Below are 25712 nucleotides of genomic sequence, written 5' to 3' on the forward strand. Positions count from 1 at the left end.
GGTGGACGAAGTTATGGGTCATCAAATACATAAGGTTTTAGGAAAAATTCTTAATAATACTTACTCACCTCCTCTTATGAAATATGTTAAAACTCAACGTAAAATACTATCTGCTAAGCCTATTACTCAGAAATGCATCACCCCATGAAGTACGACATTTCTGTGTAAAACCACAAGGCCGTCTAATCAAGAAATGAGCTTTACTTTCTGTTTCAGATATTGTTTATGGAAGGCTGAAAGATATATAAGTTCTCACTGGCTGAATAAAAATGGAGCTCAGATTCACCCTCCAACAGTGTGTTCTGTTCTCCCCTGCGCCCACCTGGTGGTCGCCTTTGGAGTCCCCTGATCCTTCCTGCTGCTCTTCCGCTGGAGCGGTCCGTCGCACTCTGGGGTGATCTATCTATCATCCTGCCTGAAAATTCTCCAGGGCCAGGTGTCCCTGGAAAGTCTTTTCTCCTCTCCTCTCACCTTTGCTCCCTGTTGCTCCCTTCACTCCCGGAATAAGGAGCCCAGGAGTGAGGGTGCTTCACACATGCAGACCTGTCCCTTTGCCATGTGACCGGCAGATGTTACTGCCTCCCTGGCCTCAGTCTCTCCACCAGTGAGCGGACACCGGGAGTGGCAGCAGCTACATTTTTCCCTCCCCGATCAACTAGGAAAAGCGCAACGAAATACGACCAGGGTCTCTTCAAAAACCCACGTAGCCGCAGGTGAGTACGACACACGTGTGGCTGGTGGACAGGAAGGGCCTGTGGGAAGATCCTCTGGGCCTAAAAGACCAGCAACTCTGGATGGCCGGCACCAGTCTGGGAGCGTGGCAGCCGGACGCTCCATTTCCGGGTCTGAGTCTTAGCAACAGAAATAGTTTAAAAAAAAAAAAAAAAGGAAAAAATCACCTAAAACTCACCAATTTACAGCTGTGGGCTCTCGAGTCTGCACTGCTGTTGCCTCTCAGAGGCTGGGACAGCAACAGGAAGACCCGGTGATTGACATCAAGGGCCCAGAACCTGGCCGGTGACTCGGCATAGAATCTCCCCTGCCCTTGGTTTGGAAGTGTGGATTTGGAGTGGGAGCCTTTTCACATCGTTCTCCTGATAGACTTGGAAAAACAGGAAGAATCAGGGAGCCAACACGGACTTCCCTTGGAATTGCACCAGCAGATACATTTTTCAGTTGAATGCTCAGTCAGAGGCCTTGTCTGGGGACTCCCCACAACACTAGACACGGATTAGCCCTGTGATCCAGCACTCTCCTTGGGATCAATCCAAATCAAACAATAACAAATAATAATAATGCCTATCCAAAGAGATCTATGTGAAGCTGTGTTCATAGTGTCACTGTCTATAGATGCCCAAACATTGGTCCGAATGTCCAAGGACAGATGAGTGGCTAAAAAACACGTGGTGTACATCCACAGTCCACAGTGAAATACTACTCAGCAGTAAGAAATGTGTTTTTTTTTGCCTCCAGGGTTATCACTGGGGCTTGGTGCCTGCACTACGAATCCACTGCTCCTGGTGGCATTTTTTTTTTTCCATTTTATTGGACAGGACAGAGAGCAATTGAGAGAGGAGGGGAAAACAGAGAAGGAGAGAAGAGGACAGACACCTGCAGCCCTGCTTCCCACTCATGAAGCCTTCCCCCTGCAGGTGAGGATCAGGGACTCGAACCCAGATCCTTGAGTGGGTCCTTGTACTTGATACCATGTGTGTGTAACCGGGTGCACCACCACCATTTAAAAATTTGAATAGGTAGTTTTACTTTTTTTTTTCTGTTGTATTTACTATTGGATAGAGACAGAAGGAAACTGAGAAGGGAGGGGGAAAGAGATGAAGAGAAATAGAGGCAGAGAGACACCTGCAGCCCTGCTTCATCACTCATGAAGCTTCCCCCTTGCAGGTGGGGAACAGGGGCTTTGAACCTGGGTCCTTGTGCCCTGTCATGTGAGTGTTTAACTAGGTGCACCACCGCCTGGTCCCAATAAGAAATCTTTTCCTTTTCTGTATCTTGGATGGAACTTGAAGGAATCATGTTAAGTGAAATAAGCTAGAAAGAGAAGACCACAGGATGATCTCTCTGTCTTATGGGTGGTACTTAAGAAACAAAGTGTGAAACTTGGACTGAGTGAGGTGAACTGCATTAAAGCAAAAGACTGGGCTCCAGGGAAGAAGGAGGAAGGGTGTCAGGTTCCCAGGACTTGATCCTAGGAGAGATTCCACTGGTAGTGGGAGTGGTATGCAGACACCTATCACAGGGAGAAAGGAAACTTTACTAAAGCATCAACAACTGTTTGTAAACCATCATTTTCTCAATAAACTTATTTGGTAGGTTTACCCCTATGTATTTGATTGTTTTTGCTGCTGTGCTGAATGGGGCTGATTTCTGGATTTCAACTTCTGAGTGTTTGCATAGAGGAATGCCACTGACTTTTGAATATTAATTTTGTAGCCTGGCACCTAACTGTATGGCCTGATGATTTCCAAAAGCTTCTTGCTGGATTCCTTAGGTTTTTCTGTGTATACTATCATGTCATCTGCAAATAGGGGGAAGTTGACTTCTTCTTTTCCAATCTGTATGCCTTTAATTCCTTGCTCCTGCCTGATTGCTATGACAAGAACTTCCAACACTATGTTGAATAGTAATGGTGATAGTGGGCAGCCCTGTCTAGTTTCTGATCTGAGAGGAAATGCTTCCAGTTTTTCCCACTGAGTATGATGTTGGCTGTAGGTCTGCTAAATATGGACTCCACTATCTTGAGGAATTTTCCATCTATTCCCATTTTTTGTAGTATTTTTACCATAAAGGGATGTTGGATTTTGTCAAAGGCTTTCTCTGCATCTACAGAGGTAAGCATGTTGTTGTTATTATTATTATTATTGATGTGGTGGATCAAATTGATTGATTTATGTATATTAAACCAGCCTTGCATCCCTGGGATAAACACCACTTGGTCATGATGAACAAGCTTTTAAATATATGCTGTATCCAGTTAGCTCGAATTTTGTTCAATATTTGAGCATCTATGATCTCAAATTGCCATTGCCCTGTGAAGCTAGGGCTTAGACTCCATGTCCTAACAGAGAAAAGTCACACTGGGTAACATCAAGAGCTGCGTGGAAATTCATAGACATCTCTGCCATCAAGGTCTAAAGTCACAGTTATGGGATGTCGTTGATGCTTCATATTTAAAATAAAACATACACTGCACTGTATCTGCTGTCTCCCCACCCCCTGTAATTTTGTGTAAAACATTTCATGGTCTCTGTTTCATCAAACACAGTCTAAATTCACAGGGACTTAATGAACTGGGAATATCAATTTATAAATAAAAATGGCAGGAATTTATTGCTATGACTTCTATGTGTGTTCATAACGATGAAGATTGGATTATAGAATCTTGCTAAGCCTCCCCTGTTTCATTCATATATATATATATTATTGTGAAATTGGAAGAAATTCCAATTACAAAGCAAATCCCAGAGCACAACCTATAGCTTATTCTCAATTTTAATGGACCACTCTATATATGGGCCTATCCTAGCAGTCGAAAATTGGCCTGGGTCCCTGATGGCTGTCTTTTCTCATGATAAACATTCCAACTTAATAAAAAAATAATAATACTTCATTTCAAGTTTGGCTATGCTGATGAACAAGTCAGGTCATAGCACAGGCCTCCCAGAAAGGTAATTAGTTGTCAGTCACATTTACAACTTGAAAGGACTTTGCAACCCCTAATTAACCCACCTACTAACCCTTTGAAATGGAGTCCACTGGGATTAGCATTTGTTTTATGAATGGAAACCCTGAACTGACTGGCAAGAGAGCTGTGGCTGGGTCTGGTCTAGAAGGATCGCCCACCAGTCCTGTTTCCCATTACATCTTGGAAGATTCCAGAAGGAGTGTTCTCATTGTCGGGACAGCTGACATTTGGGTCTGGATAAGCCGTCCTGCGTCCTGGGAACTGTGTGTCCATTGCAGGCATGTCGCCACCAGCCTTCGGCTGAACCTTTCCGCCAGATACCTCTTAAACTACCCTAAATAATAATCAAAAAGACTGCGGATGTCAGCAGTTCCCCCTCCCCCGTTGTGAATCACTGTCTAAAAGAAAGGCCAAAGAAATAAAGGACAGATGGACAAGTTGGTCTCCAGGTCTGCCCTTACAAACACGGTGCTTTTCTCCATTCTGTTATCCCTGTGGACTACGGAACCTGTCTGTGAATTGTTTTTGCTTTCCAAGTTCCATGCAAAGATAATGACGTGACAATGTGTGAAGAGCACTGCTCTCATGAGCACATGCCCACATCTTGTCCTCGAAAGCACTTATAATCACCTGCCAGTTGGTTTAGCGGTTAAGGCATTAAACCCTCAAGCATGAGGTCCCAAGTTGGATCCCTGGCAATTCATGTACTAGAACGACGTTCAGCTTCTTTTTTTCTGTCCTTCTATGTCCATCACTTGTAAATAAATAAAACCTTTTTTAAAAAGAAACTACCTATAAAATATTCATAGATACAGGGCCAGGCTGTGATGCAGCGGGATAAGCGCACGTGGCCCAAAGCGCAAGGACCAGCACAAGGATCCCAGTCGGAGCCCCTGGCTCCCCACCTGCAGGGGAGTCACTTGACAACAACAGTGACATCAATAACAACATCAACAATGACATTAATAACAACAACAATAACTACAACAGTAAAAAACAAGGGCAACAAAAAGGAAAATAAATAAATCTTTTTTAAAAATTAAAGAAAAAGAGTTATGCAAATAGCTTTTCATACCTCAGGGTCTAAGATCGCAGAGTCAATCTCTGGCACCACTATAAGCCAGTGCTAAGTAGTAGTGGTATAGTTAAAAAAAAATAAAATAAATCAATATACTGACATAATATGAAATAAAATGCACCCATTGCCAAAAATCTCTCTACTGAGAGAGAGAAAAAATCATCCCTACATACGTACACAAAAAACTTAGTCATGGGGGGTCGGCCGTGGCGCAGTGGGCTAAGCGTATGTGGCGCAAAGCGCAGGGACCGGCGAAAGGATCCCCGTTCGAGCCCCCGGCTCCCCACCTGCAGGGGAGTCGCTTCACAGGCGGTGAAGCAGGTCTGCAGGTGTCTGTCTTTCTCTCCTCCTCACTATCTCCCCTTCTCTCTGCATTTCTCTTTGTCCTATCCAAAAATAATAAATAAAAGAAAAATGGCCACAGAAGCAGTGGATTCATAGTGCATGCACTGAGCCTCAGCAATAACCGTGGAGGCAAAAAAGAAAAAAAAAAGGTGTACTGCACCAAAATAAAAGACTCTGGGGAGGGAAGGAGAGTTCAAGTCCTGGAAAAGGATGACAGAGGACCTAGTGGGGGTTGTATTGCTACGTGGAAAACTGAGTAATGTTATGCATGTATTTACTGGTGACTGTAAAGCATTAATCCCCCAATTCTTCTTCTAGCGTTTGCCCTTCTTCCGTAGCCAGTCAACAGCGTCAGGTTGAGCCTGATGTAAAGTTTCGAGACCTCCTTTGAATCTGGAGAGGTGGCAGTCGTTGACTATGTGGGTCATAGTCTGTCTGGAGCCGCCATGGCCTGTTCGATAGCGATTGAGGAGGGCCCAATAAAGGAAAAAAAAACATCGTTGTCCTATATGATGCAAGAGAAACTTAAGGCACAGCAGAGTTGTGGTCCTTGTCCAGCTAAAAAGTTCTGGGTACAAACCCAGGCCCTTCGCTTATAAGATCTACACTCTGCAGGACTAAGTTTTTTTTTTCTTTTTCCTCCTCCAGGGTTATTGCTGGGCTCGGTGCCTGCACCATGAATCCACCGCTCCTGGAGGCCATTTTTTCCCCCTTTTGTTGCCCTTGTTGTTGTAGCCTCGTTGTGGTTATTATTATTGCCATTGTTGATGTTGTTCATTGTTGGATAGGCAGAGAGAAATGGAGAGAGGAGGGGAAGACAGAGAGGGGGAGAGAAAGACAGACACCTGCAGACCTGCTTCACCGCTTGTGAAGCGACTCCCCTGCAGGTGGGGAGCCGGGGGCTCGAACCGGGATCCTTACACCGGTCCCTGCGCTTTGCGCCACGTGCGCTTAACCCGCTGCGCCACCGCCCAACCCCCCATGACTAAGTTTTTTGTGTACGTATGTAGGGATGATTTTTTCTCTCTCTCAGTAGAGAGATTTTTGGCAATGGGTGCATTTTATTTCATATTATGTCAGTATATTGATTTATTTTATTTTTTTTTAACTATACCACTACTACTTAGCACTGGCTTATAGTGGTGCCAGAGACTGACTCTGCGATCTTAGACCCTGAGGTATGAAAAGCTATTTGCATAACTCTTTTTCTTTAATTTTTAAAAAAGATTTATTTATTTTCCTTTTTGTTGCCCTTGTTTTTTACTTGTTGTAGTTATTGTTGTTGTTATTGATGTCATTGTTGTTGGATAGGACAGAGAGAAAGGGAGAGAGGAGGGGAACACAGAGAGGGGCAGAGAAAGACAGACACCTGCAGACCTGCTTCAACGCCTGTGAAGCGACTCCCCTGCAGGTGGGGGGCTGGGGGCTCGAACCAGGATCCTTATGCCAGTCCTTGCACTTGGCACCACCTGCGCTTAACCCGCTGCACTCTGCCCAACTCCCTAAAATTACCTTTTTTAAATTTTTTACCAGAGCACTAATCAGCTCTGGTTTAAGGTGGTGCAGGGGATTGAACCTGAGACTTAGGAGCCTCAGGCTTGACAGTCTATTTGCATAACCATTATGCTATCTGTCCCTCATTTGCATAACTCTTGTGTTGTCACCCCAGGCCTGAAGTGTCTGTATAAATCTGTAAAAACATTGATGCTATGGATAAGGAAATAAAGGTTTCCAAAAAGGAAAAAGAAAGGCAAAAATACGTAGCTGAACTCCACATACACTTAGGAGACCTTGTGCAAGGCGTTTGTGAGGAAAGAAGGACTACACAGCACCCAAAAGATAGGAGGGGAAAAAAAAAAAAAAGACAGTATCAGTAGGAAGGAGAATGAAAACTAGGATGGGAGAGATAGCATTCCGGTCATGCAGACTCTCACGCCTGAGTCTCCAAAATTCAACCCCCCACTATAAGCCAGGGCAGAGCATTGGTCTGGGAACAATTAATAAGCAAGAAACAAAGTAAAATCTGTAAGTAACTCAAGCAATTCCGAAGTCCTAGAGTGGCCAGGGAAAGGAAAAACATCCTGAGGAGGGTAGGTCTTGTGATAAAAACAGCCCAGGGCTCCATCAAGCTCAGGTAGAAATTCCTAGTCACAAGCCCCTTGGAACATACCTGAAATAGACTTCCCAGCTTCTTCCCACATAAAGACCCCTAGCTTCACCTGCTCTTTTTTTTATTTATTTATTTATTATTTTTTTTTATTAATTAACAAAACCATAGGGTAGGAGGGGTACAACTCCACACAATTCCCACCGCCCAATCTCCATATCCCACCCCCTCCCCCGATAGCTTTCCCATTCTCTAGCCCTCTGGGAGCATGGACCCAGGGTCATTGAGGGTTGCAGAAGGTAGAAGGTCTGGCTTCTGTAATTGCTTCCCCGCTGAACATGGACGTTGACTGGTCGGTCCACACTGCTCTTTTCCTACCTTTGGGTTCCTGTTTGTTAAGCAGTTTGTCCTGCTTTATATCTTACTGTCTTTCAGCCACCAAGTTGCAGATGCCACCCTGACCTCCCTGGGCAGACGCCCTCACCCATGTGTCCTGGAGCCCCCCCTCCCCAGAGCCCTGCCCCACTAGGGACAGACAGACAGACACAGGCTGGGGGTGTGGGTCCACCTGCCAACACCCATGTCCAGTGGAGAAGCAATGACAGAAGCCAGAACTCCCACCTTCTGCTCCCCATAAAGAATTTGGGTCCAGGCTCCCAGAGGGATAAAGAACAGGGAAGCTTCCAATGGAGGAGGGGATGGGACAGGGAACTCTGGGGGTGGGAACTGTATGGAATTGTACCCCTGTTATCTTACAATCTTGTTAATAATTATTAAATCACTAATAAAGGAAAAAAAATATTCCAGAGCTGAGGGACAGAGGGAAAAACACGACAGCACTGAAGTGAAGTGAGGGTTCAGTTTAAACCTGGGTTCTGAGCAGGGGCTCCCTCCAGCTCAGCCACCTTGATGGCCTCTCCGGTTGTTGTCCTTTAATAAGTAAAGTCATTCCAGCTGTGACCATGCACTGAGAGCTCAGACTGACAGGGACTCAGGTCACACAGGCTCCTGTGCTGAATACAGATTTATATGGACCCTGGGCCAGTCAGTGGAGGAAAAGAGTTAATTTGATGTATATACTGTCTTCAAGTTATGAGTTACTCTCTGCCCTAAGCCAGCTTTCTAGTCCTATTCTCAACTCTGACACCGTCTTCCCAGACAATATTTTTAGTCCACCTGCATGTTAGCTGTCAGGCTCAGGCAAAAATCAGTCAAGTCATAGGCGCCTAGGAACATACCTAAAATAGACTTCCATTCACCCTAAGATCCTTAATTTTATCTGCTCTATTCCTAACGTTCGGTTCCTGTTTCTTATTCATTTTGTCTTGATTTATATCTTTATATAATACTGCCTTTCAGACACCAAGTTGCAGATGCTAGGAGGATTCCATCCTGACCTTCCTAGGCAGACACCCTCACCCATGTGTCCTGGAGCCTCATGTCCAGTGGAGAAGTAATGACAGAAGCCAATAAAAATCCAAACCACATTTTTATAGGAGAATAGAAAATATGCTACAAATGTTTATCAGGAACCAGAAAAGACCTAGAGTTGCCAAAACCATCTTGAGAAGAACAGAACCGCATCACACTCCCAGATCTCAAATTGTATTACAGGGCCATTGTCATCAAAACTGCTTGGTACTGGAGCATGAACAGACACACTGACCAGTGGAATAGAATTGAGAGCCCAGAAGTGAGCCCCCACACCTATGGACACCTAATCTTTGACAAAGGGGCCCAGACTATTACATGGGGAAAGCAGAGTCTCTTCAACAAATGGTGTTGGAAACAATGGGTTGAAACATGCAGAAGAATAAAACTGAATCACCGTATTTCACCAAATACAAAAGTAAACTCCAAGTGGATCAAGGACTTGGATGTTAGACCAGAAATGATCAGATACTTAGAGGAAAATATTGGCAGAACTCTTTTCTGCATAAATTTTAAAGGCATCTTCAGTGAAATGAATCCAATTACAAAGAAGACTAAGGCAAGCATAAAACTATGGGACTACATCAAATTAAAAAGCTTCTGCACAGCAAAAGAAGCCACTACCCAAACCAAGACACCCCTCACAGAATGGGAGAAGATCTTTACATGCCATACATCAGACAAGAGTTTAATAATCAAAACATAGAAAGGGCTTGCCAAACTCAACCACAAAAATACAAATAACCCCATCCAAAAATGAGGAGAGGACATAGACAGAACATTCACCACAGAAGAGATTCAAAAGGCTGAACACATGAAAAAATGCTCCAGTCTGATTGTCAGAGAAATGCAAATAAAGACAACAGTGAGATACCAACCACTTCACTCCTGTGAGAATGTCATACATCAGAAAAGGTAACAGCAGCAAATGTTGGAGAGGTTGTGGGGTCAATGAAACCCTCCTGCACTGCTGGTGAGAAAGTAAATGTGGAGAACCTCTGTGGAGAACAGTCTGGAGAACTCTCAGAAGGCTAGAAATGGACCTACCCTATGATCCTGCAATTCCTCTCCTGGGGATATATCCTAAGGAACCCAACACACCCACCCAAAAAGATCTGTGTACACATATGTTCTTAGAAGCACAATTTGTAATAGCCAAAACCTGGAAGCAACCCAGGTGTCCAACAACAGATGAGTGGCTGAGCAAGTTGTGGTCTAGATACACAATGGAATACTACTCAGCTATAAAAAATGGTGACTTCACGTTTTCAGCCGATCTTGGATGGACCTTGAAAAATTCATGTTAAGTGAAATAAGTCAGAAACAGAAGGATGAATATGAAATTATCTCACTCTCAGGCAGAAGTTGAAAACAAGATCAGAAGAGAAAACACAAGTAGAACCTGGACTGCAATTGGTCCAAGAAGGATACCAGAGAACCTAGTGGGGGTTGTATTGTTATATGGAAAACTGGGAAATGTTACGCATGTACAAACTATTGCATTTACTGTTGAATGTAAAACATTAATTACCCAATAAAGAAATTAAAAACTATTTTTAAAAAATGGTAAGAAAGCATACTGTATCCCACTTAGGAAGTCACTGTATATTAAATAGATTCTAATGTGTGCCCTTCCAAATGAACAACGTTGAAGAGAGACAACCAGGGAATCAGATAAAAGGAACCACTGATCCCTCTCCCTTCCCTCTGAAACATAAAGTGGAATGAAAGCAGAAATCTGCTGATGAGAATTGCACCTGTGCTTGTATCTGAATTCAGAGATAGAGATAGATAGGTAGGTAGATAGGTATAAAGAGAGATAGGTAGATAGAGGAGAGAGAGATAGGTAGATAGAGGACAGATAGATAGATAGATAGATAGATAGATAGGGAGATAGGTAGATAGGTAGAGAGAAAGATAAGTAGATAGAGGATATATAGAGAGAGAGGTAGACAGAGGATAGATAGGTAGGTAGGTAGGCAGGTAGATAGGTAGAAAGAAAGATAGGTAGATAGAGGATAGATAGATAGGTGGAGATAGGTAGGTAGGTAGGTAGGTAGATAGATAGATAGATAGGTAGATAGGTAGGTAGGTAGGTAGGTAGGTAGGTAGGTAGGTAGGTAGATAGGTAGATAGGTAGGTAAGTAGGTAGGTAGGTAGGTAGATAGATAGATAGATAGGTAGGTAGGTAGGTAGGTAGGTAGGTAGGTAGACAGACAAGGCAAGCAAGCAGGCAGATATAAATGGGCAGAGGGTATGCATCCTCCCCCAATCTATCTGTTGAAGAATCAGTCCTTGGGGATGGCACTGAATGTGGGGGGTGGGGTGGGGGCAGATTCGGGGAGGTCAGTCAGTCTGGATGACTCTCACAAGCCGACTGCCGTCTTTAGAAGCACACCCAGAGAGCAGAGCCCAGTCTTCGTGAGCGCACACAAAAACCAATTAAAACGGGGAATGGCTGTAGGACTGAGAAGTGGAATTAACCGATATCCAGAGATGAGAAAGACAAAAGGTTTTTTTGTTTATTTCTTTTGTTGTGGCTGGTCAATGCAGATCCCGTTACCAAGAAACACAGAGAACTGAGTCAGTAATTCTGTTTCTACGAATGTCTAAGAAGCGACTAAGACTATTTGTAAGAGATTGATTGCAAAGCTCAGTAGAAAAAAGGGGGGAGCAGGTGGTTCTATAAAATGACCAAAATGACAGGCTAGGTGGTACACTACAGTCGCCGGAATACTATACAGCCAGCAAACAGGATAGGTGGGTGACTGAGTGCACACGTCACAGCACACAAGGATCCGGGTGCAAGCCTGTGGTCCCTGCCTGCAGGAGGGAAGTTTCACGAGTGGTGAAGCAGGGTTGCACGTCTCTTTCTCTACTTCTTCTTTCCCTCTCAATTGCTCTGTATCTACGCAAAACATATATATAAAATATTGGAGAAAACGTATGTTGATGCGTGTCAGTAACTTGCAGCTACTCCTCCATTTAGGAAGTTCATCAGCATGATGGCAGAGGGCCTAGTGCAGGCTGCATGTTAAGCACGGGCAGACTATTGCATTTTCTGTCGACCGTAAAGCATTAATCCCCTAATAAAGAATTTAGAAAAGCATTCAAAATATTTAGCAGTTACACAGTAATTGTGCGTTTTGCACTTTTATTACTATCCTTAGCCTAAGAGATTAAATGTTATTCATTTTAGTAATAAAATTATGTATCTCAGGGGGGCCAGGCAGTGGTGCAGCTGATTAAGCGCACACATTATTGTGCGCAAAGACCGGGGGTTCAAGCCCTTAGTCCCCACCTGCAGAGGGGAAGCTTCACAAGTGGTGAAGCAGGGCTGCAGGTGTCTCTCTGTCTCGCTCCCTCTGTCTCCCCCTCCCTTCTCAATTTCTGTCTCTAGCCAATAATTAACAAATTAAAATTAATAAAATTATATATTTATTATTTATTTTTCTTGACAGACATGGTAATATATGTAAGTATAAAACTTATTTTGTATGTGTATTTTTATTTATTTATGACAGAGACTGAGAGAAATTGAGAGGGTGGGGGATAGAGAGGGAGAGAGGAAGACACCTGCAGACCTGTTTCACTGCTGGTGAAGTTTCCCGTTGCAGGTGGGACTGGGGGCCTGAACCCAGGTCCTTGTGCACCGTTGCAGGTACACTCAAATACACAAGCAGGGCTACCACCACCCAGCTCCCTAACTGTAAAATATCAAATGAAGAACATTCAGTGATATGACATAGGAAAGACTTTCAAAAACCACATCAATACCATGGCATCTGACTAATTCTTATGAATGTTTTTTTTAAATAATCACCACAATATACTATTTTAATAACATATTAAGTATTTTATTTAAATTAACATATTAAAAGCATAGACAGTTGTTTGCGATTTTTGTATAAAATTTCCAAATAGAAAGACTTTACACGGGTTCTTAGGAAGCAAATTCTAAATAATCATTTGATATCAGGAGATCATTCTTGAGCATGTCTCAGCTGTCTAAAATCTAATGTACAAACCCACACACTGTTCATGCTGTGCATCCTGGCTTTCTATGACAAGAAACAGAAGCCAGAGGGCTTGGCAACTCTTTTATGAAAGGCACTAGACAAGCCTTCTGGATACCCACTGCGAGGGGCTGCTCCAGGAATCCCATTGACAACAAAGTCCACTTTCTCATAAAAACACTTTCTTGGGACACATTCTCTGTTTTAGGGGGGAAAAAAATTACACTTAGGCCAGGCTGAATCAGAGTGATCCCATGGGAACTTTGCAGACCACAGTGTCTCTTGCGCCTTCCTGTTTGGGTAAAGCCATCGTTAACGTCACGTTCACGAGTCCGTTTTGTTTATAACATTCCACACTGAAGAGAACTTAGCTTTGGCCCTCAACGGCACACTACTTCAAGTACAACAGTTCTGTGTTTCTTCACACAGTACACTTGATCTTAGCCAAAAGGCCGAGAAGCGGTAACAGTTCTGTTTTTCTTACAAGGCTTTGATTTAGGCACGAATTGGTATCATTTAATGACTCTAAAGTTTTTAAATAGACTTGGAAGCTCTTTATGGGTTTTACCTGAGTCAGAATTTTAGATTACTCTAAGGGATATGTAGTCATCTTTTCTTTACACTGTTCATTTCATTTCGGCTATAAAAAAGTCACGTCAAAGGCGACACTGCTAGGAGATTTTTTTCCCTGGACTTTGAGCCATTCAGCGTCTTCTTGATCAACATTATTAAAAAGACTTGTTTTCCTGTCTCTGGCAACACCGTGCAGGCAGAGGCTGTGAGAGGTGAACGCAGGGGTGCGGGCAGAGAAGCAGGTCGCACTGGGCCTGCCCTCAGGGGACAGCAAGCGAGCTCTACACCAGATACGGACTTTCCTCCTGCAGCTCCCCCTGGTCTACCGAGTCGGTCACCCAGGCTGCCCGCAGGATCTTGAACTTCCTCTTCAGGGTTCTCCTAAAGGCCTTGAAATCTGCAAGGCGGCTGTGATCCTCCCCGACGATGACGTGAGATGCGCCCTGGGCTAAGTCAGAGACGACCCTCGCCCCTCGAAAGCGAAGCTCCAAGGCGGTGCCGGCGAGTGGCGTGCCCTGGATCTGGGTGCCCGGGTCGCTCAGCACGGCGTACAGGTCCACGTACAGGGTGAGTCGTCGAAACAGGCCGAGGGGGCAGCGGTCCCAGCAGTACCGCTGTTCCAGGTCGGCCACCGCAGGGGCCATCTCCCTGGCCGTCTGCCCGGTCACCTGCCGCATGCCGGAGAACACCTCCTTGAGCCGGGCCGCGTCCGTGTCCACGAAGTAACTGTCCCCGTAGCGGTCGTATTCCCGGGCGAAGTGCCGCCTTGTGGAGGGGCACATGTGGACCATGTGGCGGGGCTGCCAGGGCACACAGCTCTGCGCCTGGACACACTCGAGGACCCACTGGGGCTTCACCACGTCATGCCGGTCGGAGGACACGATGTTCTTCACCCGGATGCCCTCGGAGCCCGCCACGACGCAGTAGGTGTCGGGGCCCGGGTTCTGCACGATGTAGCCCCCCAGCTCGGCGATCCTGTTCTCCAGCTCCGCCTTGGGGTGGCCGTCCGTCCCGCTCATGACGCAGAACTCCACGTCCTTAAATACGTCGGACACCCTGCTCACGCCGGAGAGGTCGGGCGCCTTGAGGTGCTCGATGATGCCCACGGCCTTCCGGGTCCTGGGGGCAGCTCTGCGCTTCTTCTCTCGGGGCAGCTCGGGGTCGTCGTCGTCGTCCCCGCCGCCTGGGCCGGGGCAGAGGTGTCTGGTGGCCAGCTTCCCCGCAGCCCTGCCCCGCAGCTGCCCCAGGTCCTCCAGGGTCATGCACTGGTGCCACTCTTTGTCCTCCCGGATCTTCTCGATGCGGGGGAAGCGCAAGGTGCAGCCGGTCCTGTACATGTCGCTGGGGACGATCTCGGCCGCCTTGACCTGCACCAGGACGGAGTGCCGGGGCTCGATGTACACCTCGGGCTTCTCGGTGGCGCACAGGAGGCCGCCGGGTGGCACTTTCTTCCGGAACGGCTTCCAGTGCGGGGCCAGCTTCGCGCCCAGGCTGCACAGCTCCTTCATGGTGTAGCCCGAGCCCACGCGGCACAGCGTGTGGAACGTGGACGGCTTCTCGCCCGCCGGGGGCGCCTCGGCCACGGCGCACAGGAAGTGGGACATCATGCCCCCCCGGGAGCCTTTGCCCCAGTAGCCCCCCACGATCAAGAGGTCCAGTTCGTCCATCAGTCCGTCCACGTACTCGGGCTTGATCTTTAGCCACCCTTCTCCTCGTTTGTCCGGCTTGTACGTGGACAGCGGGTATTTCACCATGATGCCCTCTTCCCTGTTGTCGATGGCTTCATTCAGAGCATCCACGACCTCCCTCTTGGTCTGGGCCAGCGCCCTGGACACGATTTCCAGTCTGCCCGGGACGGGCGTGAAGACGCCGCCGAGAATCTCGTACCTCTTGCTCAGGGTCTCCTGCCCCAGCTTTCTGTCATTCACCATCAGGACGTCGAAGACGCAGAAGCACGTCTGCAGGTCGGAATCCTCCACCATCCTCTTGATGTCAAACCTGGCCCCCTTCTGCAGGAAGCTCTGCGTGGCAGGGCTGTAGGCCATCATCTCGCCGTCCAGGATGCAGACCCGGACGTCGGCTCGGAAGGCGCCGTGGATGAACGGGGTGAGGGCGCCTTCCCCCGGGCTGGCGCCGAACTGCTCCGTGTACCGGAACCCGTTGCGGGAGAAGTACTCGTAGAGCTCGCCGTCCCTGTGCAGCTGCATGCGCTCCCCGTCCAGCTTGGTCTCGATGTAGAAGCTCTGGTGCCTCATGTCCTTCTCCACGCGCTCGATCTCTGCGATGGCGGCCAGCATGGGCCTGAAGGCGGAGAACAGGCTGATGGAGATGTCGCTCAGGCCCACGGCGGGGTCGTGCAGCTGCCTGCAGACCTTCTCCAGGTCCGTGGTGACGCCGTGCAGCTCCTCGGCGTCGCCGTGGAAGGCCGCGAAGATGCTCTTCTGACTGAAGCCCAGCTTGAGGTCCTTGAGGATCATGCGGATGAGCCACTTCTGCTCCAGCGCGGAGCTCTGTGCCACCAGCTGCAGGAGGCTCGCCTTCACCAGCTCCTTCCTCCTGGCGGCGTTGTTGCTGGCCACCGAGTCCAGGAGGCCGTTCACCTGCTGGACGGTCAGGCTGCCCTTCTGCAGGCAGCGGGGTCTCAGCACGAAGTACGCGATGGTGGCGAAGTCGCCCGCGTCCCCCCGCGCTCCCGCTCCCGCCGGTGCTCGGTAGTTGAGGAGTTTGTGGGCGTCTTTCCCGTCTCTGGGCAAGTTGAGCAGTTCGATGTAGAGCTTGGCCAGCATGGTTTCTTTGATCCCGTAGGCCGTCCTCTCCCTTTCGAGCTGGGGAAGGATGAGTCTCATCGCCGGGTAGAAGGAGTCCGTGACGTCCTTTTGGCCCTTATGGAGGGCGTCGTGAAATCGTCTCCAGGAATCTAAAAAGTCCTGGAAGTGCCGGCTCTTTTCCGGACGCCCTTTGCTTTTCTGTATCCGTTCCAGGGTTGAGCATAAGTCTGCAAAAGGGACGTGAGCCGCGACCGTCTGGGAAGTTTGGGGCGCGGGCGCGGCCATGGGTGCGAGGACGGTGGGCAGTGGATCCTCTGCTCTCACTGACAAAACAAAAAGAGAGTTGCTTTCAGCCCAGGATGTGATCCAAGCGTGTGCCGTGGACACCTTACCCAAGTGGCGTTCAGCCCGCTACGTGAAAACTGGCCGCCGTCGTGAACGCCGTCTCTCACCACGGCAGCACTTAACTCCTTTACTTCAGCCCCGTCAGCTTGCCAACAGCATCCCGGGAACCCCCTCCTGCACTCACAGCACCGCAACCCCTGACTTTCATGACCTTCCTCCCCACCTTTCCGTTGGATTCATCATCTCTTGCTTGATTAGCACACCGTGCAAGAGAATATTGCTAAGATTTGTGAAAAAAAAAAAAAAACAGAGAAAGTGCACGTCACTTTTACCTGGGGAGGGGCGTTCAGACCTTTTCTGGAGCCCCCCCTCCCCCTCCCCCTCTTCCTGCCACACCACTGCAGAGCACCAGAAACAAGCATCTGAAAAGAGATGGTTTTGGTTTTTTTTTCTCTTTTATGCTGGGAAATTGTGCAGATGCAGTCACATCTGCCATGTTGTCCCCTCAGGCTACTGCTAGTTCCTGCAAGAGTTGTTCCGCCATGTTGTGCCCTCAGGGCACTGTCAATTCCCCATAGTTGGAGTGCTCTGGTTACTCCTCCCCCTTCTCATTCTCGCGAGAGCTATTCCCATAAAAGCCCTTCTTCTGCCGCCCCTCGCTCTCCTGCCCGCCTTTCACTTCGGTGATTAGACACACGCAGGGAAGGTTGCTGTGCGAGGCGGCCATTTTTGTTACCTCCACGTGGCCCAAACTGCTGCTCCCTCACCCAACTCTGAGGAGCCAGCGCGAATAAAGGATTGTGTTGCCTTTCTGCTCCAAACCTCCTTTTTCTGCTTCCCGCCACCACCACGGCACACGGCAAGCGACACTTTTAGACTTTCTTTTTCAGCTCACTGAAGTGGAATTTTTTTTTGGGGGGGGGACTGGGGGGAGTAGAAGCTGCTCATTGACAGGGTCCTCCGCAAAGCACAGGCAGCTGTCCCACAGGCAGCTGTCCCTCAGGACGGCGCCTCCCGTGACACGTGCCTGCTGTGCTCTGCTGTGCTCTGCCGTGTCAGGCCCCTCCGCGGTCCGCAGCCGTCTGGAGACACCCTCCCCACACGACCTCCATCATCGACTCCCCCACCTCGTTTAGATTCCAGAGTCAGTCAGCCGCCAGCCAGCCGCTGGCTGTGTGTGTGCCTGCAACTCAGCTACAGGTCGTCCCTCTCCACCTGAAGGAAACACACGGCTGTCGAGAAGAAGAGGGTCAGGCTGGGAGCTGCCTACAAAATGGCCAAATGCTGACCACAGATGACACAAGGCGGGGCTTTCCACTGAAGGGGCCGCTGAAGTCACGGGCGCGATGGACCACTCGCTCGGCTGGGCGCTAGAAGGTTCCCCAGGTGGTCGCCACAGGTGGGAAATGTCCGCTGCTCGAAACACGGATGCTCTTTCTGTCAGAACGTAGCAGGGAGCAGAACTGCGTTCAGTATGATTTCAACTCTGCAGCATGAGCAGAAACTACTTTGTAAGGTGTCAGATGAAACCGAGTGTTTCCCGGAATCCGAACCATGTTTTTACTCTTTATGGTGTGGCCTCAGACACCACCTGGCACAGCCCCACGCAGGCCAGGGGACAGGGCTTCCGCGGTGTCACGGGGAGCGTGTGTGCGCCTGTGGGCTGGGTGTGGAGGTGCACTGAGTAGGCCACCGGGTGCCCTACGCCCAGCAAACACAGCAGACTCACACGCACACTCAACACACAGCTGTATCACCTAGCACCAGTACGAGAAATGCAGTGGCCAGTTGAGTGGCCAGTCACTCCAGGTCACACACCATGCCAACTGTGTCTCTGGAGTCTTTGGAGCTATAGATTTCTTTGCAGGACCAATTATAGGACGCCTGGAGTTGACAGCCTAGAACAGCCGGGGGCTTATGACACACTCACACACACATTCACACACAAACTCACACACACTCTCACACAAACTCACACACACTCTCACACACAAACACACACACTCTGTCACACACATTCACCCCCACACACACTCACAAACACACAGACTCACACACATTCACACACTCATACACACTCTCTCACACATTCACACAAACTCACACACTATCACACAAACTCACACACTCTATCACACACATTCACACACAAACTCACAGACATTCACACACAAACACACACATTCACTCTCATACACTCACACAGACTCACACACACTCTTTCACACACACTCACACACACTCTCTCACACATTCACACAAACTCACACTCTCACACACATTCACACACACTCACACACATTCACACACACTCATACACTCACACGCACTCACACACACTCTCTCACACAAACTCACACTCTCACACATTCACATATAAACTCACACACCTCTCTCACACACATACATTCACACACACTCTCTCTCTCTCACACACACACACACACACTCTCACACACTCCCCGCTCAGTGGTCTGTTAGGGAAAAGGCTGTACTTCTCAGTCTAAATTTTTAACGGCAACCCAGCTTCAAGGTTGTCAGTTAGACCCACAGGGAAACCCGTGGAGACCGCTCTCCTCAGACTGGTCTCTGAGGACCAGGGGCGCCGTGTCCTGCGGCTCCTCAGCTGCGTCTGTTCTGCATAACTGTCAGCACCACCTGGCTCAGGACTCTCACTCTCCTTCCTCTCAGGAAAAAGTTCCCCAGGCTGAGCGTGAGGGGGTAAAATGCCGTGAGTGGATGTAAAAATGAAGCTCGTGGTCGGACTTCCCGGGGCGGCCAGGGAAGTGGCTCAGCTGGCAGAGCGCAGGACTTCCAAGTCCCAGTCTCCCGCTTCCCTTCCTGGTGCCGCTGGTACTGGAATGGGACAGTCCTCTGACTCATACGAAACAAACGCTTAGAAAAAAAAAATTTTTTTTAAGGGCCAGGCAGTGGAGCACCTGGTTCAGCTCACACACTACAATGCACAAGGACCCAGGTTCAAACCTCTGGTCCCCAACTGTGTGTGTTGTGTCGGGGGTGGAGGTAGATTCACGAGTGGTGAAGCAGGGCTGCAGGTGTTCTCCGTCTCTCTCCCACTCCCCTCTCAATTTCTCCCGCTTTCTACCCAATAATAACGGGATAAAAATATCTCAGTACCTGATTTAGGTAATAGGGTGACACACGTCCATCCTGGCGCAGCTCTAGAGGGAACAAGGATTTAAAACTTAGCAGGAGTCAAGTAGGTCTACTCACAGTGTAGAAATAAGTCGGATGTGATGCTTTCTTTTGTTTTGTTTTGTCAATAGCTTTTGTTGGGGCTTCATGCCTGTGTGTTTCGAAGCTTCCTGAAGAACTTCCCCGCCCCCCAGATAAAGGGAAAGAGACACTGAGAGAACGTCACCACAGCGCTGATATACCAATGTGAAGCTCCCCTCTGTGCAGCCAGGCCCACACCTGGGTCTACCTGCACGGGACAGTGTTCACTCTTCCAGGTGAGCTGTCTCCCCGTCTCCACATATCATGCTCTTCTCATTCCCCTTTAGTTTTGTTTGTTTTTTTACCACAATTCTGCTCAGCTCTGGCAGATGGTGGTGCGGGGGGGGGGGGGGGGGTAGGGGTGTGTGGGGGGGTTTGAACCCACGACTTTGGAGCCTCAGGCACAAGGGACACTCTCAGTCACCATTACACTATCTACCCCACCCTCTCTTCGTTCCCTCTCTCTCTCTCTCTCCCCCACCCCTCCACCCTGAGGGTCCTGCCTTCCCAAGGGACCAGAAAGCTGGGAGACCAGGGGCTGGGAGTCTTACCCTCCTCCATACTGAGGGTCCTGGGAGACTAGGGGCTGGGGTCTTTCTCTCTCTCTCTCTCTCTCTCTTTCCATGCCCTCAGGGCCCTGCCTTCCCCAGAAGTGACCAGAAAGCTGGGAGACCAGGGGGCTGGGCTGATCCGTTCTCTCTCTCTGGGAGACCAGGGGGCTGGCGTCTCACCCCCCTCTATCCTGAGGGTCCTGCCTTTCCCAGAATGAACCAGAGAGCTGGGAAACCAGAGGCTGGCGTCTCTCTCTCTCTCTCTCCCTCTCTCTCCATCCCCTGAAGGTCCTGCCTTCCCCAGAAGGAACCAGAGAGCTCAGAGACCAGAGGCTGGGGTCTCTCTCTCTCTCTCTCTCTTTCTCTTTCCATCCCCTGAGGGTCCTGCCTTCCCCAGAAGGAACCAGAGAGCTCAGAGACCAGAGGCTGGGGTCTCTCTCTCTCTCTCTCTCTCTCTCTTTCCATCCCCTGAGGGTCCTGCCTTCCCCAAAAGGGACTAGAAAGCTGGGAGACCAGGGGGCTGGAGGCTTCTCGTCTCTGTCTGTCTGTCTGTGTGTGTCTGCGCCTGCCCCCACCCCTGTCTACATGGCTCATACTTTCTTCTCCTTTTCTGCCCTTCCTTCTTCCCAATAAATGTTCATCTCTATGAAAGATGACAGACTCCAAGGAGTCAGTCTGGACCCCCATGGGAGGGGACTGGGGAGAAGCGCAGTGAGCTGCACGCCCTCCCCTTACACCGCCAAGGCTAGAGTGCTCTGGTTCTCCCTCTCTCAAGAAAATAAAACAATTAACAAATGGAAAATGCAGATCACATCACAGCATTATAAATGCGGCCCTCTCCCTGGTTCATGTGCCCAGACGCCCTGCCCTGCTATCATCTGTGCAGGAGGAAAGGCATCTTAGGAGACAGGCTGGGGGTGTGGGTCCACCTGCCAACACCCATGTCCAGGGGAGAAGCAATGACAGAAGCCACAACTCCCACCTTCTGCTCCCCAGAAAGAATTTGGGGGGAGTCGGGCGGTGGCTCAGTGGGTTAAGCGCACGTGACGCAAAGCACTAGGACCGGCGTGAGGATCCCGGTTCGAGCCCCCGGCTCCCCACCTGCAGGGGAGTCGCTTCACAGGCGGTGAAGCAGGTCTGCAGGTGTCTGTCTTTCTCTCCTTCTCTCTCCATTTCTGTCCTATCCAACTACAATGACATCAATAACAACTACATCAATAAAACAACAAGGGCAACAAAAGGGAAAATAAATAAATATTTTAAAAAATTAAAAAAGAAAAAAGAATTTGGATCTCTCCTCCCAGACAGGGAGAAATGTCAGAGGAAGGTGGCCAGAGGGCTCTGAACTCCAACTCCATCAGGACCCAGAGAGAGAAGAAGAGGAAAAAAGGGGGGACACTCAGAAGTAGCAATAAGTGTATGCGTGACTTGGAAAGGCAGAGAGGGCAGGATCCTTGGGAAAAGTGGACAAATAAATAGAAATATCGAGAGTTACAGAGATAACAGTCAGCCCGTAACTGTGAGCTTGGGAGAACCGCTACAGTTTCCAACGGAGGGGCTGGGGACACAGAGCTGTGGGGGTGGGCGGTGTGGAGTTGATCCCCTGTTGGGCCATAACTGTGTGAATCAATATTCAATCACCAATAAAGAAAATCAAAGTCCTCTGTGCACAGCACCCCCAACCACTAAGCCCGGGTTCCAGAAGGACCGGGTCCGCCCGCAGAAAAAACGGGGCGCTGCGGGCTGGCACCCCACCTGCATCACCTCGCCGAGCACACAGTAATAGTAACAATAATAGCCACCACCACCACCATCATCATCATCATCGTCACCATCATCCCTCTGGGGGCCCCGGCCACCCAGAGCCTCACTGTCTGGGTGCCCTCGCCCTGAGCTGGCACCCCACCTGCATCACCTTGCTCTGGCCTTGCACCTGCAAGGCCAGAGGTGCAAACAATAACAGTAATAATAATCACCACCACCATCATCATCATCCCCCTGGGGAACCACCTCACTGTCTGGGTGCTCTCACCCTGAGCCCCAGGCTGGCACCCCACCTGCATCACCTCGCTCCGGCCATTCACCTGCGAGCCTGCAGGTGTGTTGGGAGCAGCTCTCAGGACCCCCGAGAAGGGGGATAGCTGGGAGGGGTGGCATGGGTACACCATGGCCTCTGGCTGCGCTCTGCAAATTTCCCTATTACTGTTTATGCCTGGCTAGCTGATGTGGACTTGGTGGGATGGAGCTGCTCCCCTGTCCGTGCTCTGCTGATTCTCACAGGACATATTAATCTTAAGATACAATAGTCGGGGGTCGGGCGGTGGCGCAGCGGGTTAAGCGCAGGTGGTGCAACGATACAGGTTCGAGCCCAGGCTCCCCACCTGCAGGGGAGTCGCATCACAAGTGGTGAAGCAGGTCTGCAGGTGTCTGTCTTTCTCTCCTCCTCTCTGTCTTCCCCTCCTCTCTCCATTTCTTTGTCCTATCCAACAACGAACAACGTCAACCATGGCAATAATAACCACAACGAGGCTACAACAACAAGGGCAACAAAAGGGGGGGAAAATGGCCTCCAGGAGCGGTGGATTCATGGTGCAGGCACCGAGCCCAGCAAGAACCCTGGAGGAAAAAAAAAAAAAAAAGATACAATAGTCGTCTGCTGTATAATCATAGAATCGTGTGTGAAAGTAAGCAAATGCCAGTTACCACTCCCGTTTTACTGTTATGCTCAGTTGATCGGATTCCTGGAACTAGGTGAGTACAGAACAATAGTAATGGGAACATGGCAACTGTAGAAAACTAAGTTTGTAGGTAAATCATTAGAGGAGGAGCGCAAAACCCGGTAATCGCTTGACCTTTACCATAACCGACTGACGTTGACTGTAATCGATCGATCTTTAACTAACTGCCAGTAAACCATGACACCTTGTGTAATCTTGTATCGTGCAGAACTATTTTGTGGGATCTTGTGTTGTGTAGAACTGCTTGCTTTCTGTATAGATTTTGGAGACTCAGAAATACAGTTGCCTTGTCTTTGGCACGGCCCTCCCTACCTCATTCATCTCTCTCTCTTTCCTTCTCTCAGGCTTATCATTGAACTTCACTCCGTGCTGGACGCGGGGACAACACAGGTGCAAACAATAACAGTAATAATAACCACCACCACCACCATCATCATCATCATCATCACCCCCCTGGGGGACCCAGGGCCTCACTGTCTGGGTGCCCTCACCCTGAGCCCCGGGCTGGCACCCCCCCCCCCCCTTGCATCACCTCGCGAGCCTGCAGGTGCAAACAATAACAATAACAGTAATAATAATAGCCACCACCACCACCATCCCCCTGGGGGTCCCCGGCCATCCAGGGCCTCACTGTCTGGGAGCCCTCGCCCTGAGCCCCGGGCTGGCACCCCCGAGCCCCCGGCCAGTGTGCAGGGCGCCGGTGGCGCCGGTGGCGGGGTCCCCTCGCCCGCAGACCCCGGGACCAGATTCTGCAACGTCGGACCGCAGGCCGGCGATCGCCCACGTGCACCCGCTGGAAACTGCCGCTCCCGCCCATGCCAGGCCTCCCCGGACCCTGGACAGCCGCAGGGGCCCGCAGCCCAGCCCAGCCCAGCCCACCGCCCACCGCCCACCTGACCCGCAGCGCCAGGAAACCGGAAGTCGCCGCCTCCTCCGCCCGCAAGCCGGTTCCGCCAGCTGCTCTCCCTCCGCGCAGGCGCATTTGTTCCCTGAGAAGGCGGAGCCGCCGAGGCCAGTTAGGATGCTGAGCGCAGGCGCACTGGACCTGCCACGGGGAGGCAGTGAGCCTAGGGGTGCTGTACGCAGGCGCATTGGACCTGCCACAGGGAGGCAGTGAGAGCCTAGGGGTGCTGTGCGCAGGCGCATTGGACCTGCCACAGGGAGGCAGTGAGCCTAGGGATGCTGTGCGCAGGCGCACTGGACCGGTCACAGTGAGGCAGTGAGGGCATAGGGATGCTGTGCGCAGGCGCATTGGACCTGCCACGGGGAGGCAGTGAGAGCCTAGGGGTGCTGTGCGCAGGCGCACTGGACCGGTCACAGTGAGGCAGTGAGAGCCTAGGGGTGCTGAGCGCAGGCGCACTGGACCTGCCACAGGGAGGCAGTGAGATCCCAGGGATGCTGAGCGCAGGCGCAATGACACCCGGAGGGAAGAGCGAGGACCGCCCACCTTGGATGCTGGGGATCTGCCAAGCAAAGCCTTGGCTGCAAAGCAGGTGGAATGAAAACAACAGGGGCAACAAAAAGGAAATAAATAAATATTAAAAAAAATCTTTAAAAAAAAAGGCCCAGGGGTGAAGTAGGCATCTCTCCAACCCAAAGGCCTGCTTCATGCAGCTGGAAGACAGACATTTGCAATACTGCTTATAGCCACCCCTTCCTGTCTGTTTTGTTTTTTTTTTTCTTCAAATGATGAATTTTGATGTGAGGACTTGTCTCTCCAGACAGAGAAAAGTCACCATAGACACTCCCTAATAGACATAGAAGAGCTACGTGCTCAGAAACCAACTGTGAACTCCTCTAGTACAGGTTTCAACGATTCAAAATAAAATAAGATGGGAAGCAAAGCCTTTACTGAGCGCATACTCTTAGGCCATAATTGTTCTGAGGAGACAAGACAGATAACAACCAGCCCAGCCCTGCAGTTCCAGGAGCTCTTCATTTCTGCTAAAATCGTGTTCCAGTCTGTCCTTTTCCACCATGGAAAATTAAGAAATTGATCATTAAGAATAAAGGGAACAAAATTTAGACTTTCCTCTTATTGAAAAAGGTAGTCCTGTTTTTAAGATGAAAAGTCAGACATTGCTGCCGGGCTGGGTGGTGACTCACCTGCTTGAGTGCACATGCTACAGTGCACAAGGACCCAGGTTCAAGTCCCTGGTCCCCACCTGCAGGGGGAAAACCTTGCCAGTGGTGAAGCAGGGCTGCAGGTCTCTCTCTCTCTCTCTGTCATCCCCTTCCCTCTCAATTTCTGGATGTCTCTATGCAATAAATAAATAAGGACAGTAATAGTAAAAACCTGAACAGAAAGAAAAAAGTGAGATATTCCTCAACTGGTTCTTGGAAGCATTTTATAGCTATTAAGAACCCTCAGAGGCTGTCTAATCACAAAACACAGTTTCTGCAAAGTGGACATGTTGGTGATTCACACCGCTAGTCTGCAGTGGGAGAAATCTGAGAGTTCTTTCAAGCTCAGTGATAGTAATTTTTTTCTATCACTAACTTATGTGAATATGTCTCTGAAACCACTGACCGTTTGTTTTAATGGTCCATCTGCTGATTATTCAGCTTCATCATTCACTTTTGGCCTTGCCCTAGTCAGGCTTGTCCATCTGAGGAGAGGACATCTGTCCCTTGCTGGACATCTCCTGAGCACCACGATACCCAGAACTGCACTTGTTGTCCGTGACAAAAAAAAAAAAAAAAAAAATGAGGAGGCAGAGCCAAGATGGCGACTTGGAGGCAGCTGCTGGCATGAGCTCCTACAAGCAGCAGCTGGATAGGCCACCAGGTTCCAGATGCTAGCAGGATGCTGACCAGACT

At 49.5% G+C, this 25712-nt stretch overlaps 1 protein-coding gene across 4 annotated transcripts; it reads right to left on the reverse strand.

Moving 5' to 3' along the window:
• Positions 1 to 12494: 12494 nt before the first annotated feature.
• Positions 12495 to 23865, reverse strand: LIG4 (DNA ligase 4). Of its 4 annotated transcripts, XM_060191854.1 has the most exons (4): positions 23786 to 23865; positions 19505 to 19548; positions 17494 to 17598; positions 12495 to 16344 (listed from the first exon to the last, which is right to left on the reverse strand). In XM_060191854.1, exon 4 carries the CDS (start codon positions 16304 to 16306, stop codon positions 13535 to 13537), a length of 2772 nt encoding a protein of 923 aa, XP_060047837.1. In that variant the 5' UTR covers positions 16307 to 16344; positions 17494 to 17598; positions 19505 to 19548; positions 23786 to 23865; the 3' UTR covers positions 12495 to 13534. The 4 variants fall into 4 exon arrangements, with proteins under 4 accessions (XP_060047837.1, XP_060047838.1, XP_060047840.1 ...); XM_060191855.1 differs by lacking the exon at positions 17494 to 17598 and having other exon boundaries at positions 23786 to 23859; XM_060191857.1 differs by lacking the exons at positions 17494 to 17598; positions 19505 to 19548 and having other exon boundaries at positions 23786 to 23835.
• Between the last annotated feature and the right edge of the window lie 1847 nt (positions 23866 to 25712).

This window comes from Erinaceus europaeus, chromosome 5 (assembly GCF_950295315.1).
Source record: "Erinaceus europaeus chromosome 5, mEriEur2.1, whole genome shotgun sequence".
Taxonomy (NCBI): Eukaryota; Metazoa; Chordata; class Mammalia; order Eulipotyphla; family Erinaceidae; genus Erinaceus; species Erinaceus europaeus.

Bases quoted from the DNA above. Each gene is read 5' to 3' on its own strand.
- LIG4 (XM_060191854.1), bottom strand. From the start codon at position 16,306: ATGGCCGCGCCCGCGCCCCAAACTTCCCAGACGGTCGCGGCTCACGTC.